Raw genomic sequence first — 15,000 nt, forward strand, 5'->3', positions numbered from 1 at the left:
CATAAGAAAGAAGAACAAAACAGAAAAGGAACCATGTACAGCCCTGTATACCTCCATTCGTCGTGCACTACCAACCTGTCGGCAACACACGAGTCAACTTAAAAGAAGCGAGAGAACGAGAAGGAAGACAGGAAAGGGAGAAGGAAAGGAGGAACAGTTTGCAGCAAACATTCTGCGTTCTGCAACAATGTATGATAGTCAGTCGTGTCCGACTATGATCATGCGAACAGCCGAGGAGGCAAGCTGTCCCAACTACCTGGGCTAGAATTTGAATACAGCGGAGAGTGTCTTGTCCACTCTCTTGGCCACGAGGGTTTTAGAACAATCAGCGCTGGGATGTTCCCCAAAGGCTAACTAGCCCCCCAAGGCTGCAGCACTTTGAGCCAGTGCAAATTTTGCCTCCCGGTTTGAGAGTCATAGTCCTTCACAAAAGACTAAGCTGTAAATGACTCCCCACTGCGATAGAGAAACCATTGATCATACAGCTGTCACTTTGCTGTTGGCCCAGCTGTGAGTTTATGTCGATCTGTGATACAAGCTGAGCGTTGGGCTCAACATCTGCAGCAATAGTCTGTGGTGAACACACTGCGTTCTGTTACACCACGCGTGCTTTCCTTGACACGCACTCGTCAGAGGCTGTGACATGCACAATACCTCGTCAATAGAGACTGCATCTATCAGTTGTGGTGCGTTAATGTTTAGTCTTTCGTCCGGTTAGATGTGTCTGTGCAAGTTATGTGGTGATCAAGTAGGCTAAATGAATAAATAAACGTGTTTCAAGTGCTTATAATATGCTCAAGTTGTGGTGTCCCTTTTTGAACACAGACACGTTTGTTTGTTTTTGTTTTGTTTTGTTTTTTGGATTTTGTTTGTTGTTGTTTGTTGGTAATGGTGGTGCTTTTGTTGTTGTTTTTATTGTGTGTGTGTGTGTGTGTGTGTGTGTGTGTGTGTGTGTGTGTGTGTGTGTGTGTGTGTGTGTTTACTCACTTTTTCAAAGGCGAACCGTAGGTAGGTCCCAGTGTCGTTTTCCGACACATTTTTGTAACACCGTTATACAGTTTGAACTTGTACTGCCATCACACACACACACACACACACACACACACACACACACACACGTTAGATTTACTGAAGTATGTTTTCCATACTTATATAAAACTATAAGTACCGCAGTGCTGTGGTAAGTAAACAGCGGGTACCACATACACGGCGTAATATGAAGAGAAAAAAAAAAGAAAAAAGAAAAAAATTCAGGACTGCAGGCAGCAGAAGCGCGTTCCCGTCTGCCTTAACCTCCTTGGATGCTGCTTGACTGTGCAGTGTTGGTCAGTGAAGGGCCAGGCCATCACCAGAGACTCGGTGACCGAGCTCACAGGTCAGGGTGTTAGTCATCAGTATTCATTTTACATTTTGTCCTCTTGGGACTTCATTATGTGGAGTGATGGCCTAGAGGTAACGCGTCCGCCTAGGAAGCGAGAGAATCTGAGCGCGCTGGTTCGAATCACGCCGATATTTTCTCCCCCTCCACTAGACCTTGAGCGGTGGTCTGGACGCTAGTCATTCGGATGAGACGATAAACCGAGGTCCCGTGTGCAAGCATGCACTAAACGCACATAAAAGAACCCACGGCAACAAAAGGGTTGTTCCTGGCAAAATTCTGTAGAAAAATCCATTTCGATAGGAAAATCAAATTAAACTGCACGCAAGAAAAAATACAAAAAAAAGGGTGGCGCTGTAGTGTAGCGACGCGCTCTCCCTGGGGAGAGCAGCCCGAATTTCACACAGAGAAATCTGTTGTGATAAAAAAAGGAATACAAATACAAATACGTGACGAATTATGACTGACAAGACATTGCATGAAAAGTACATACTAAAACTCAATGTCCACAATAAACCGGCACCGACCCAAAATCCAGTTCGAACACCCAAAACTCCAAAAACGCGTACATCACAACGCCCAAACAGTGCAAAAGCTCCACTGCAACACCCAAAAACGAGACCCACTCTCCCCCCCCCCCCCCCCCACACACACACACACTGACCCCCCCCCCTGTGCCCCCCCCCCCACACACACACACCCTTCTCCCCCTCCCCACACCCACACACCTTCCCCCCTCCTCTCCTCTCCTCTCATCACTACACCCACACTGCCGCAGGGACCAGGAGATCAATTAAAAAGCAGTTTTAAACAGGTAAGTTCTGAGGTTTTTGAAGCTGGATGTAGACTGACAGTAATCTTATTTTATCAGTGTGGCAAGGAGTTCCACTGGACGGGGGTGGTGAATTCGAAGGATCTTTGACCTAAGGACCTAGTCATAACAGAGGGCATATATTATATTCATAGCACACACACACACACACACACACACACACAACCTGATCATTGGCTGTCACGAAGAAGTGTTCCTTGGTGAAGGGAGGGTACCAGGTCATGCAGCAAGGGACAGCACTCTGTTCGATACGCTCCGATCTCGCCACCACCAAGTTGTCTTTCGTGCTGTTCTCCAAGTCATACTCTACCTGGCAATCACACACACACACACACACACACACACACGTTTGTCTCTGTGCGCGCGCGCGCGTGTGTGTGTGCGCGCGCGTGCGCGCCCGCATACATGCCTGTGTGTCATTGTTATACTGGTGTGTGTTTCAGTGAAGAGGGATACTCGTTTAATAAAATATGTATATCAACGAATCAATTATGAGAATTGTATTGAACAGTACTGTACTGTTTTTGCACTGTTTGCTACACAGTCAAAGAAAGAAAGAATCTTGAGAAGTGAGATACAGGGAGAGACAGACAGTCATCGAGACAAGAGAAAAGTCATGAGGGCTGAGACAGATAAAGACAGCAAATAGGCTATCAATAACAACACACACGAATAATCCACACACACGCGCGCGCCGGACCCTCTGGAAGAAAGAAGACAACAACAAAAAAAATCCCCAAATTAGCACCCCCTCACACAACCCACTTCAGTGCCACCCCCACCCACCCCAAAAAAAATTTACCCGTCGCCGCAACACAGCGCCACCACCACAGACACCACACAAGACACTGACACCGACAACACAACAAACAAACGAACGGACGGACGGACGGACGAACGAACGGACGAACCAGACGGCGGTCAGCCCCAAGGGAAACGAGGTGAGGTTTGGGGATGTCGTCGACAGTCAGACCGAAGAGGATGTCACGGATGGGCTTGTAGTGCGCCCTGTGGCGGCCCACGTACTGGTAGCCGCGAGGGTAGCGCTTGCCCACCTCGAAGGCTCGGTACAGCGTCGTCGTGTAGTCCGCGTCCTGCTCAGTCACTCGTTCGCATGCAAGTGATGGACACACGCAATCACGTATGCACGCGCACACACACACACACACACACACACGCACGTGGCACGCACACACACACACACACGCACACACGCACGCACACACACACACGTCTATGTATATAGAACACCTCGTCATCATCGTCGTCGGTCTCGTCTCGTAACCCCAAGGAGTGGGGGCGTGGAGGGGAGGGGGTTGGGAGGAGGGGGGTCAGTTGTGGGAGGAGTGGCCAAGCTGACAGTGGACTATTAGCGAAACAGAGCAACTCAACTGGACATGCTGACAATTTTCTTTTGCGTTCGACAGCTACGCAGTCAGGGTTCCATGCTGACAATGAACTATAAGTAAAACAGCACAACTCCGCTCAGAACTGAGCACTGATTTACGAGCGAAACAGCACAGCTTATGGAAGTGGGCCATGCTAACACTGAACTTACAGCAAAACGTACACTTACAAATGGCCACTGAACTATTAGCGATACAGAACAACTCACACTTAGAAGTGGCCGTCCTGACACTTAACAATTAGCGAAACAGAAAAAATACACACTAAGAAGTCACCACGCTGACACTGAACGACCAGCGGAACAGCACAACTAAACTTAACAGTGACCATGCCGACACCGAAATATTCGTGAAACAGAGCAACTCACACTGATACAAATGGCCATGCTGACACTGAAATATTAGCGAAACAGCACAACTCACACTGAAATAAATGGCCAGGCTTATAGTGAACTGTTAGCAAAACAGAGCAACTCACAATGAGAAGTGGCCCATGCTGACACTGAACTATTAGCGAAACAGCACAACTCACACTGAAATAAATGGCCAGGCTTATAGTGAACTGTTAGCGAAACAGAGCAACTCACAATGAGAAGTGGCCCATGCTGACACTGAACTATTAGCGAAACAGCACAACTCAAACATAACAGCGACCATGCTGACACTGAACTATTAGCGAAACAGCACAACTCAAACATAACAGCGACCATGCCGACACTGAACTATTAGCGAAACAGCACAACTCAAACATAACAGCGACCATGCCGACACTGAACTATTAGTGAAACAGCACAACCAGTGGTGAGAAGGGGCCATGGTAAAACTGAACAATTAACGAAACAGCACAACTTACAATAAGTGGTCATGTTGACAGTGAACTATTGGCGAAACAGCACTGATAAATGGCCATGCTGACAGGGAACTATTGGCGAAACAGCACTGAGAAATGGCCATGCTGACAGTAAACTATCAGCAGAAAGAGCACTGAGAAATGGCCATGCTGACAGTGAACTACTGACGAAACAACACTGAGAAATGGCCATGCTGACAGTGAACTATCAGCAGAAACAGCACTGAGAAATGGCCATGCTGACAGTGAACTATCAGTAGAAACAGCACTCAGAAATGGCCATGCTGACAGTGAACTACTAACAAAACAGCACTGAGAAATGGCCATGCTGACAGTGAACTATTAGCGAAACAGCACTGAGAAATGGCCATGCTGACAGTGAACTATCAGCGAAACAGCACTGAGAAATGGCCATGCTGACAGTGAACTACTAACAAAACAGCACTGAGAAATGGCCATGCTGACAGTGAACTATCAGCAGAAAGAGCACTGAGAAATGGCCATGCTGACAGTGAACTACTAACAAAACAGCACTGAGAAATGGCCATGCTGACAGTGAACTACTGACGACACAGCACTGAGAAATGGCCATGCTGACAGTGAACTATCAGCAGAAACAGCACTGAGAAATGGCCATGCTGACAGTGAACTATCAGCAGAAACAGCACTGAGAAATGGCCATGCTGACAGTGAACTATCAGCAGAAACAGCACTGAGAAATGGCCATGCTGACAGTGAACTACTAACAAAACAGCACTGAGAAATGGCCATGCTGACAGTGAACTACTAACAAAACAGCACTGAGAAATGGCCATGCTGACAGTGAACTACAAACGAAACAGCACTGATAAATGGCCATGCTGACAGTGAACTACTAACGAAACAGCACTGAGAAATGGCCATGCTGACAGTGAACTACTGACGAAACAGCACTGAGAAATGGCCATGCTGACAGTGAACTACTGACGAAACAGCGCTGATAAATGGCAATGCTGACAGTGAGCTATTAGCAAAACAGTACTGATAAATGGCCATGCTGACAGTAAACTACTGACGAAACAGTACTGATAAATGGCCATGCTGACAGTGAACTACTGACGAAACAGCGCTGATAAATGGCAATGCTGACAGTGAGCTATTAGCAAAACAGTACTGATAAATGGCCATGCTGACAGTAAACTACTGACGAAACAGCACTGAGAAATGGCCATGCTGACAGTGAACTATCAGCAGAAACAGCACTGAGAAATGGCCATGCTGACAGTGAACTATCAGCAGAAACAGCACTGAGAAATGGCCATGCTGACAGTGAACTATCAGCAGAAACAGCACTGAGAAATGGCCATGCTGACAGTGAACTACTAACAAAACAGCACTGAGAAATGGCCATGCTGACAGTGAACTACTAACAAAACAGCACTGAGAAATGGCCATGCTGACAGTGAACTACTGACGAAACAGCACTGATAAATGGCCATGCTGACAGTGAACTACTGACGAAACAGCACTGAGAAATGGCCATGCTGACAGTGAACTACTGACGAAACAGCACTGAGAAATGGCCATGCTGACAGTGAACTACTGACGAAACAGCGCTGATAAATGGCAATGCTGACAGTGAGCTATTAGCAAAACAGCACTGAGAAATGGCCATGCTGACAGTGAACTACTGACGAAACAGCACTGAGAAATGGCCATGCTGACAGTGAACTACTAACGAAACAGCACTGAGAAATGGCCATGCTGACAGAGAACACCTAGCCAAACAGCACAACCAACTCACAGCAGTGGCCATGTAGCGGGAGTCGGAGGAGAAAACGATGTTGGTGATGGGGGCGTGGGCCATGTGGAACGCCTGCCCTTCCTCCTGCTTCAGCGTCAGGCTGTCCAGCACGTGCAGCGCCCCCGTCGTCAGTCCGATCACTGCACCCACCCAGCGTGCGTGCGGCAGTGGAAGTGAACGTACGTCTCATGGGGTTTTGTGTGTGTGTGTGTGTGTGTGTGTGTGTGTGTGTGTTCGCATTCATAAACTGACGTACACTTAACTCTTGTTAGAGATTAGTTTACAAGATACTGTATTCTTCACTGAGGTGACATATCAGTGGCAAGTTTATTTATTCATATTCGAACTGACGTTACATAACACCCAGCGAGTGACAGTGGACGTGAACATACGTGTCATGATTTGTACGCTGCGTTCCCATTCACAAACTGACGTACACTCAACTTTTGTTAGAAATCAATTTACAAGATATTATATTCAAACCATAATTATGATAGTCAGTCGTGCCCGACTATGACCAGCAGACCAGCAGAGGAGGCATCTGCTGTCCTGACTATCTAGGCAAGAAATTGATTTTAACGGAGAGCGTCTTGCCCAAGTTACATCCCCACTCTCTCGGCCAAGAGGGTTTTGAGGCAGTCGGTGTTGGGGATGGTTCCCAATGGCCAACTAGCCCCCAAGTCTGCAGCACTTAGAGCCAGTGCAGTCTTGCCTCCTGATTTCTGAGTCATGGTCCTTCGCAAAAGACTAAGCTCTATTTTACTGAGGCTACAAATGTCATGTCTGTTCGTTAGCATTCAAACTGACGTACTCCGTGTTCGAAATTAGTTAACAAGATATTGTATTCCATACTGAGGCTACAAATGTAATGTTGTTCGAACTGGTGTACACAAAACTTTGTTTGAAATTACTTTAACATGGTACTGTATTCTCTACTGAGGCTAGAAATATCATGTTTGTTTGTCCACATTCAAACTGACGTACACTCAACAGACCACAGGCATGCATCACCCAACGCGCTTAGTCAGGCCTTGAGTAGCATGCATATGTATTCGTGTACCTGTCAGAGTGGACTTCTACAGAATTTTGCCACAGCACAGGACAACACTCTCGTTGCCATGGGTTCTTTTTCAGTGCGCCAAGTGCGCGTCGTCTCATTCGAATAACTAGACGCTAAGTTTGATTTTCCAGTTACAAACAGACTGAGACTTTTTTTCTTTTTCTTTTTTAAATAAAAAGACATGACGGAAATCCATACATGAAGAAATGCACAGCACACCAGCTGGCTCCACTCACTCACCAATAAAGATGCCTTGGGGGTCAAAAGCACACGTGTGCACAAAGCCGGTAAGATGACGAAAAGACCGCGACACCAGTGTCGTCCTGGGAAAAAAAAACAAAAAAAAAAAGACCCCAGGGGCCAAGGTTGAGCAGCAATCACACAAACTAGCCTGAATCCAAACCTTTCTTTTGTAGCCTCAGTTGCATGCATTGCATCATTTTTTTGTGCTCTGTTTCTATCTTCCTTCATTGGCCGGAAAAAAAAAAAGAACATTAAAAAAAAAAACAAGAAAAAACATTTGCACACCCACACATACATTATTCACGCACAATTCCGTTTATCTTTTATAATGATGAACAAAAACTATGCTCTTTAATGTTCAGCAAAGATGTAGTATGGGTGAGTTTTCCTGTATTTGATGACTCATTCATTCAGTGACCTCTCTAAGGCACTCACTGTATTTGCTAGTTTGACTGTATGGCGCGCATACTGGTATGTGTATGTGTGTGTGTTCGCATGTGTGTTCATAGTGTGTGTGTGTGTGTGTGTGTGTGTGTGTGTGTGTGTTAGCATGCAAATACAGACCTTTTAAGTTTTATTCCCTTGAACAAGGCGTATGACCGCCCACAAGACAGGTCAAAAACGGTCATACACGTAGAAAGCCCTCTCGTATCGTATCCAGAATTAATATTTTACTTTTCGCGTCGTGTGTGTGTGTGTGTGTGTGTGTGTGTGCAAAACGCTCATTTGGTTTTTGTTTTAATGGAAAACTATAATGTATATGTTTTGAGTGTGTATGTGTGTATTTTGTTTTTGTTGTTTTTGTTGTTTTAGTTTGTTTTGGGGGTGGGGTTTGTTTTTTGGGGTTTTTTTGGTTGTTTTTTTTAATTCTTGCAGAACACATGTATGAAAGTTTCAAGAGTCTTACTTTGTTTCATAATTCCACACTTTCAACCAGTTGGCGTAACTGCCCATGACCAGGTGAGGTCTGAAAATGACAGGTACAAAAATTATATTCATACAAGGAGAATCCGTCACACACACACACACACACACACACACACACACACATTTACAAACAGTGCACTACTGTCTATAAACACTGTCTACACGAATCTGCCACTCTCCTTGATAAATGATTTCGGTCTGCATGTATCTACAACAACAGGAACGTTATGGGTTTGCTACCAGTTTTACAAGTGATTTTCGATGTGATTTTTTTTCTCTCTCTTTTTCTTTTTCGTTTTTTTCATCGTGTGACAGACCGACATATGTCAGATTTATTGTTAGCGCTCTGGTTCATTGCACTAGGGAAGCTGAGCGCAGTATAAATAACTACTATCATAGTATAAATAACTACTATCATTATGATCATCATCATTACCATTATCAATATTATCATTATTATCATTATCATATCAGTATCATCGTCATCATTATCATTATTATTATCATTATCATTATTGTATTTATAGAGAGAGAGCTTGAGTGCAATATAAATAACTTATTATCATGATTATCACCATTATCAGTATCATCAGTACTATCATTATCAGTATCAGTATCATCATCATTATCGATATTATCATAATTGTCATTATCATCATCATCAGTAGCAGTAGTAGTAGTAGTAACAGCAGCAATAGCAATAGCAATAGCAACAGCAGCAGTGGTAGTAGTAGTATTTCCACAGGTATGGAACCAGTGAGAATGCCGTCACACTCATTGAGACGATTACCATTATCAGTATCATCATTATCATTATTAACATAATTGTCATATCATCAGCAGCAGCAGCAGCAGCAGTAGCACCACCAGCAGCAGCAGTAGTAGTAGTAGTTAGTATTTCCACATGTATGAGACCATCTATCGTATGACGTGAAAACTTCTGACACAGTGCGAATGCCGTCACACTTGTAGTATCATCATCATCATTGTCATTATAATTATAATTATCATCATCATCATCACAATCATTAGCAGCAGCAGCAGCAGCAGAAGCAGCAACAGCTGCAGCAGTAGTAGCATTTATCGTATGACGTTAATTAAAACGGGGCTGACAATAGTGGGGATGCCGTCACACTCACTGAAACGGGTGGATACTGAGAGCGTGGACGGCACCGCTGTGTTCCTGCCGTATAACCTGTCCGTTCACACACACACACACACACACGCACGCACGCACGCACGCACACACATACACACACACATAATCATATGTGCAGGCACGGTCACATACAAATGAGTGAGTGCTTCCACACACAACTTGCATACGCACAAGTTAATCTTGATAGACATTGGTATTGATGCGGCAACAAGAATAATAATAATAATAATAATAATAATATATATATATATATATATATATATATATATATATATATATATATATATATATATATATAGCACGTCAATACTAGTTTAAAAATTTTTTTTTTTTAAACAGCTAGTTTTGTGAAACTGAAACAAACTAGTCCTATCACGGACGCACTCTCTCAGTTACACACACACACACACACATAGAATACCTCACACACACACACACACACATTATATATATATATATATATATATTCCTCCTCCTGCCCTCCCCCTGCCCTCCCTCCACACATACACCCTTCCCCCTTCCAGCACACACACACACACACACTACACACAACACATACAAACACAACACACACACACACACACCTTAACGTTCTTGACATTGTTCGTAGCGACGGCAACAACGGCGTCAGATGTGGCCACCATGAAATCCCCGATCTCTAATTCCCTCTCGGAATGGGCCACAGCCAATATCTTCTTTCTTTCCTTTTCTTCAGTTTCGGATGTTCTGCGTTCAAGTGTGTTTTTTTTAAAATAATAGATCAGCTACTAAAGATACCACAGTCGATCGATCCGATCGATCAATCAATCACATCAAATAAATCAAGAAACCGAAATCGATCAGTTAATCAACCAATGATAGCAAACATCCCTGGAACCAGCCATTGTATCCATCCATCGTCAGACCTTCTGCCACCCTTAGCACCCTTAGAGTGACCCCCGAAAACGGAGTATGGCTGTCTACATGGGGTAAAAACGGTCATACACGTAAAAGCCCACTTGTGTATATACGAGTGAACGTGGGAGTTGCCGCCCATTGAAGAAGAAGAAGGAGAAGAAGAGTTAGCGTGGACGTGTTCCACTATGGTTCGTCCGCATGATGCTCCACAGGGAAGCTCTGTGCGGATGCTGTCAAACTCCTCTGCAAAGTCTTAGTAAAGGTGATGTCCACTGGGGGATTGGAACATGCTGCACCTCTCTTATGATGCTCCATCCAGCACAGGAGCGAGCGTGCAGGTTTGCTCTTCCCTGCGATTCTTTGTCGACTGCAAACCCCGGTTCAGAATTACTTGCCAATACACCTTTTCTTTTACAGATAGAAGTGTCGTCTTAATTGTCATACATCTGTGATGATGCCTTTCTTCATTTTCTTCAGGCAGTTCTGCCACACCTTTATCATCCATCTTCTAGTACACTGGTAACCCCCCAACCCCCACCGCACACACACCCCTTTATTCTTTTTTTCTTCTTTTTTTTTAATTTTTTTTTTTACACGTTCGCACCTGAAACTGAACAATCAAAAATGTTTATTTCTCCCGGAGATTTTTTTTTTTTTTTTTTTTTGACAAACACTGTTCCAAAAACTTGTGAAGTAGATCCTGTATTCTTACTAAAACTGCTGTTTGTAATTCGTGGTATCATACTTCTTGTCATTACCAAACTTATCCCATCATCTGTGATCTGCGGATATGCCACAGGGGTGTAGACAAGTGCACAAACATGTCTTTTAATTCAAATGCTTGTCTTATATTTGTATTGTGAGCATGAGCAATGCGACTACACGTAAACGTTTGTTTTGTTGTTGTTTTTTGGAGATAATATTGTTGATTTGACTGTGTTTACATTTCGGCCATATATTTCTCAGCGTGGAATTCGGACTGGTTCCGCTGTAAGGAGAGTGGGTCGCCATAATACAGAGCACACCCATTTTTAATTGTCTGCAAGTGAATAATGTCTTTCACTATCAAAGTCAGTTTTTCTTCATGATTTTGCCAGGGAAAGCTGTCTTGTCGGGGGGGGGGGGGGGGGGGGGGGGGGGGGGGGGGGAGGCACAGTACCCGCCTGCCTCGTGGACATTTTAAACAAACGACAAAATACCAAAATGCCGCTTATCCCTTAGTAGTTTAGTATACTTTGGTTATGGTTTTTGTTCCTTTCTGTTCCATTTTATATTTGTTTTGCACCATTTTTGTTCTGATTTGTACCTACTATGTCACTAGAGCTTTACAGCTAATGACATTAAACATTTCAGTGTTCAGTGTTCTCTCTCTCTCTCTCTGTTTCTCAGCTCAGTCTCACTTTCTCTTTCTCCTCCTTCTCAATCATTCTTCAACATCGTTTTCTTGCTGTAGTTATTTATCGTTCAGGTTTCATTTCATGCGTCATGAGCCCATGTAATGATGTTATAAATTCCTGTTTTTGGTTGTACGTTTAGGGTGCCTGCTTGACTTACTTGGTTGCATGCTGAGCTCTCAATCAGACGGTTGCGAGTTTGCTTCCCTGATGCCACACAGTGTGGAAAAAAAAAATGTTTAGAATGTTGTCAATATTTTTTTTTCAGGTGACGAAACATGTGCAGAATGATGGGGGGGGGGGGGGGGGGAACACAAGCGTAAAAAAATGTGCAGGAACATTTTTTTTTCTTTTTTTTTTTTTTTTTTTTTAAAAGTACCAGAACCCCCCCCCCCCCCCCCCCCCCCCCACATGTTCTTATGTACAATACCCACGCAAAACTGGTTACACTCAAGAAATATTATTCATTTTATCCATTTTCAAGAGAAAAACACTTTTCTCATTAGTAGATACATCATCTTTTTTGAATTGCTCGCTGGAGACGCTGATGACATCTGCTTCAAAGAAAAGTGTTGTCGGGCAAACAACTCCCTTGCCGTTGGCTCTTTTACGAGTGCTAGCTCCACAAAACACACGGGACGTCGGTTTATCCCCAGACCACCAATGAAGGTCTAATGAAACGGGGGACGGTGGGGTACGCGGGAGCGATGGGGGGGAGGGGGTGCGGGTGTGGGGGGAGTAATAATCCCGTTCTGCGATGGACTCGAACCTTTGGACACCCGCTCCCTAGTCAGGCACATTTCCGCTATGCCACTGCTCCATCCACACTGTGCGAGTGTGGGTGTAAGAGGGGAAGGGGGTGTTCAGACTGTACATTTACAGGCCTGGTTTGGATGCATGTGTATGCAAGACGTTCCATAAATAACTAGCCGTATGTAACAGCAGTAGCAGTAGTTGTAGTAGTAGTGGCAAACAGCAGGATCCCGAAGATGCTTTTGTATGGCCAGCTGAAGGAAGGCCACCGTGAGCTTGGAAGACCCTGCAAGCGCTTCAAGGACACCTTGAAGACAAACCTCAAAGCCTGTGACATAGACATCGCTTCCTGGGAAACTGATGCCCTTGACCGCTCTCGCTGGAGGATGTTGTGCTCTGGTGGCATAAAGACGTTTGAAAACAAGAGAACGCTGGCCATTAAGGAGAAGCGTGAGCGAAGGAAGCAGGGCTCAACTTCTGGAGACGTTTTCCCTTGCAACATGCTGCGCATCCAGAATCGGCCTCTTCTCCCATATGCGGACACACACCGACAAATAAACCTGCCTGCCTACTCATCCGTCGGACCGACGGGAGACTCCACGTAGTAGTGGCAGCAGCAGCAGCAGCAGCAGCATTAGTAGTAGTAGTAGTTGTTGTTGTTGTAGCAGCTGCAACAGCAGCAGCAGCAGTAGTAGCAGTAGCAGCGGCAGCAGTAGTAGCAGTAGCAGCACTAGGAGTCGTAGTCGTCGTCGTCGTAGTAGTAGTGGTAGCTGTTGCTGTACTAGCAGCTGCAGCAGTAGTAGCAGTAACAGCAGCAGCACTAGTTGTAGTAGTAGTAGTAGTAGCAGTAGTAGTAGTAGGTAGTAGCAGCAGCAGCAGTAGTAGTAGTAGTGGCAGCAGCAGCAGTAGTAGTAGGTAGTAACAGCCGCAGCAGCAGCAGCAGCATGAGTAGTAGCAGTAGTAGTAATAGTAGTAGAAGTAGTAGGAGGAGCAGCAGAAGTAGCAGTAGTAGCAGTAATAATATCATCATTAATGACACAAACATATTTTTAATGACACAAACATATTTTTGAAATGTTCTTTAAGCAACAGAACATGGAAAAAAAAAATTTTTTAATCTGAAATCGCCGTCACACAGACTCACTTCTTTTTCTTGACAGAAAAGCGAGAGGGCAAAAAATCAAAGGAGAGGCTGGTTGTGGCCACGTCACCCAGTTCAAGATAGAAACTGCACGATGAAAACATGGCGAGAAAGAAAAAAACAAGTAGAATAGAATAGAATATGTCTTTAATACCAAGTGTACCGGGGGTTCACAAGGAATATTGGGGGTGGGGGTGGGGGGTGGGGGGATAGTACATAACAAGATACAAACATAAATCGAAAACCATACACACACACAGATACAGTAGAAATAAGATACATACAAGTGCATATCAATATAAAAACTTGTGCATACTCACGCATGCATGCACTACACACACACACACACACACACACACACACACACACGCACACACGCACACACTTACTCACACTCACTTACAGTCACACTCTTTACATCCCAGTAAAGCAATAGAACGTCTGTCAGTTCCATTCTTCAGTACTTAAGGTATCGCGCCGCTCTTAAAAGGTGCGATATTCAAAGGAAAGGTATCAGGGAAGAAAGAGAGAGAGAGAAAGAAAGACATTCAGTGGCAAAAAAAAAAAAAATGCTTTAAACGATATACAAATGACTGAAAGGTATGGAATGAAGCGCCTCGATCTTGTAGAGAGTAAAAAAAAAAAATAATAATAAATAATAATAATAATAAAGCTCTGAACGACGCGACGGACCGAAAAAGGAAAGTCTTTTACCGTGATTCTCTCTAATAAATTTGAACGTGTCTAACCTTTTGCTTCAATGCGTATGGCTTTCCCACTCCAGCCACCACCTCAATGGCCGGCGGAGAACTCAGAACTGTGAACGTTTTTATCACTGTTCTTAAAATACATGGATAGCTCACTGGCCAGGAAAGCTAAAGCCAACTGGACGCCATATCATGTTGTCTCTCGTATCCGGCCGTCAGTCCGTTGACAAGTCGTCTTTTAACAGGTGGTAGTTTCTGAACTGTAACTGTGTATCTTCGATGAAATCGTGTCATGCTTGCCGTGGAGGCATGCCAAATGTTGTGTCTTGATTGAAATCTGCCAATGGCTTATCTGCCAATGTTATTACAGGAAAACGCCGCGAGCAAGTGAAAGCTTGCCGTGAAGTCAGCTGAGCGCTCGGCTACACACATGAAGTCACCGCTTCGCGCTATACTGACACGAGAAGCAA

At 44.4% G+C, this 15,000-nt stretch overlaps 1 protein-coding gene across 3 annotated transcripts in view; it reads right to left on the minus strand.

Annotated features, from left to right (window-relative positions):
- The window catches only part of LOC143275012 (cilia- and flagella-associated protein 251-like), a 36,793-nt gene that overhangs the window by 8,733 nt on the left and 13,060 nt on the right, over positions 1 to 15,000 (minus strand). For all 3 annotated transcript variants that reach the window (XR_013053337.1, XM_076579073.1, XM_076579074.1), the window contains 9 exons: positions 13,827 to 13,910; positions 10,223 to 10,364; positions 9,619 to 9,674; positions 8,460 to 8,519; positions 7,550 to 7,632; positions 6,250 to 6,389; positions 3,122 to 3,304; positions 2,377 to 2,520; positions 988 to 1,070 (listed from right to left, as the gene is read on the minus strand). Coding sequence is in view for 2 of the 3 variants with exons in the window: in XM_076579073.1 (XP_076435188.1) it covers positions 988 to 1,070; positions 2,377 to 2,520; positions 3,122 to 3,304; positions 6,250 to 6,389; positions 7,550 to 7,632; positions 8,460 to 8,519; positions 9,619 to 9,674; positions 10,223 to 10,364; positions 13,827 to 13,910 (975 nt within the window). In the remaining variant the exon portion in view is untranslated. The remainder of the gene's footprint in view (positions 1 to 987; positions 1,071 to 2,376; positions 2,521 to 3,121; positions 3,305 to 6,249; positions 6,390 to 7,549; positions 7,633 to 8,459; positions 8,520 to 9,618; positions 9,675 to 10,222; positions 10,365 to 13,826; positions 13,911 to 15,000) is intronic.

The sequence above is a fragment of the Babylonia areolata genome, chromosome 29 (genome assembly GCF_041734735.1).
Source record: "Babylonia areolata isolate BAREFJ2019XMU chromosome 29, ASM4173473v1, whole genome shotgun sequence".
NCBI lineage: Eukaryota > Metazoa > Mollusca > Gastropoda > Neogastropoda > Buccinidae > Babylonia > Babylonia areolata.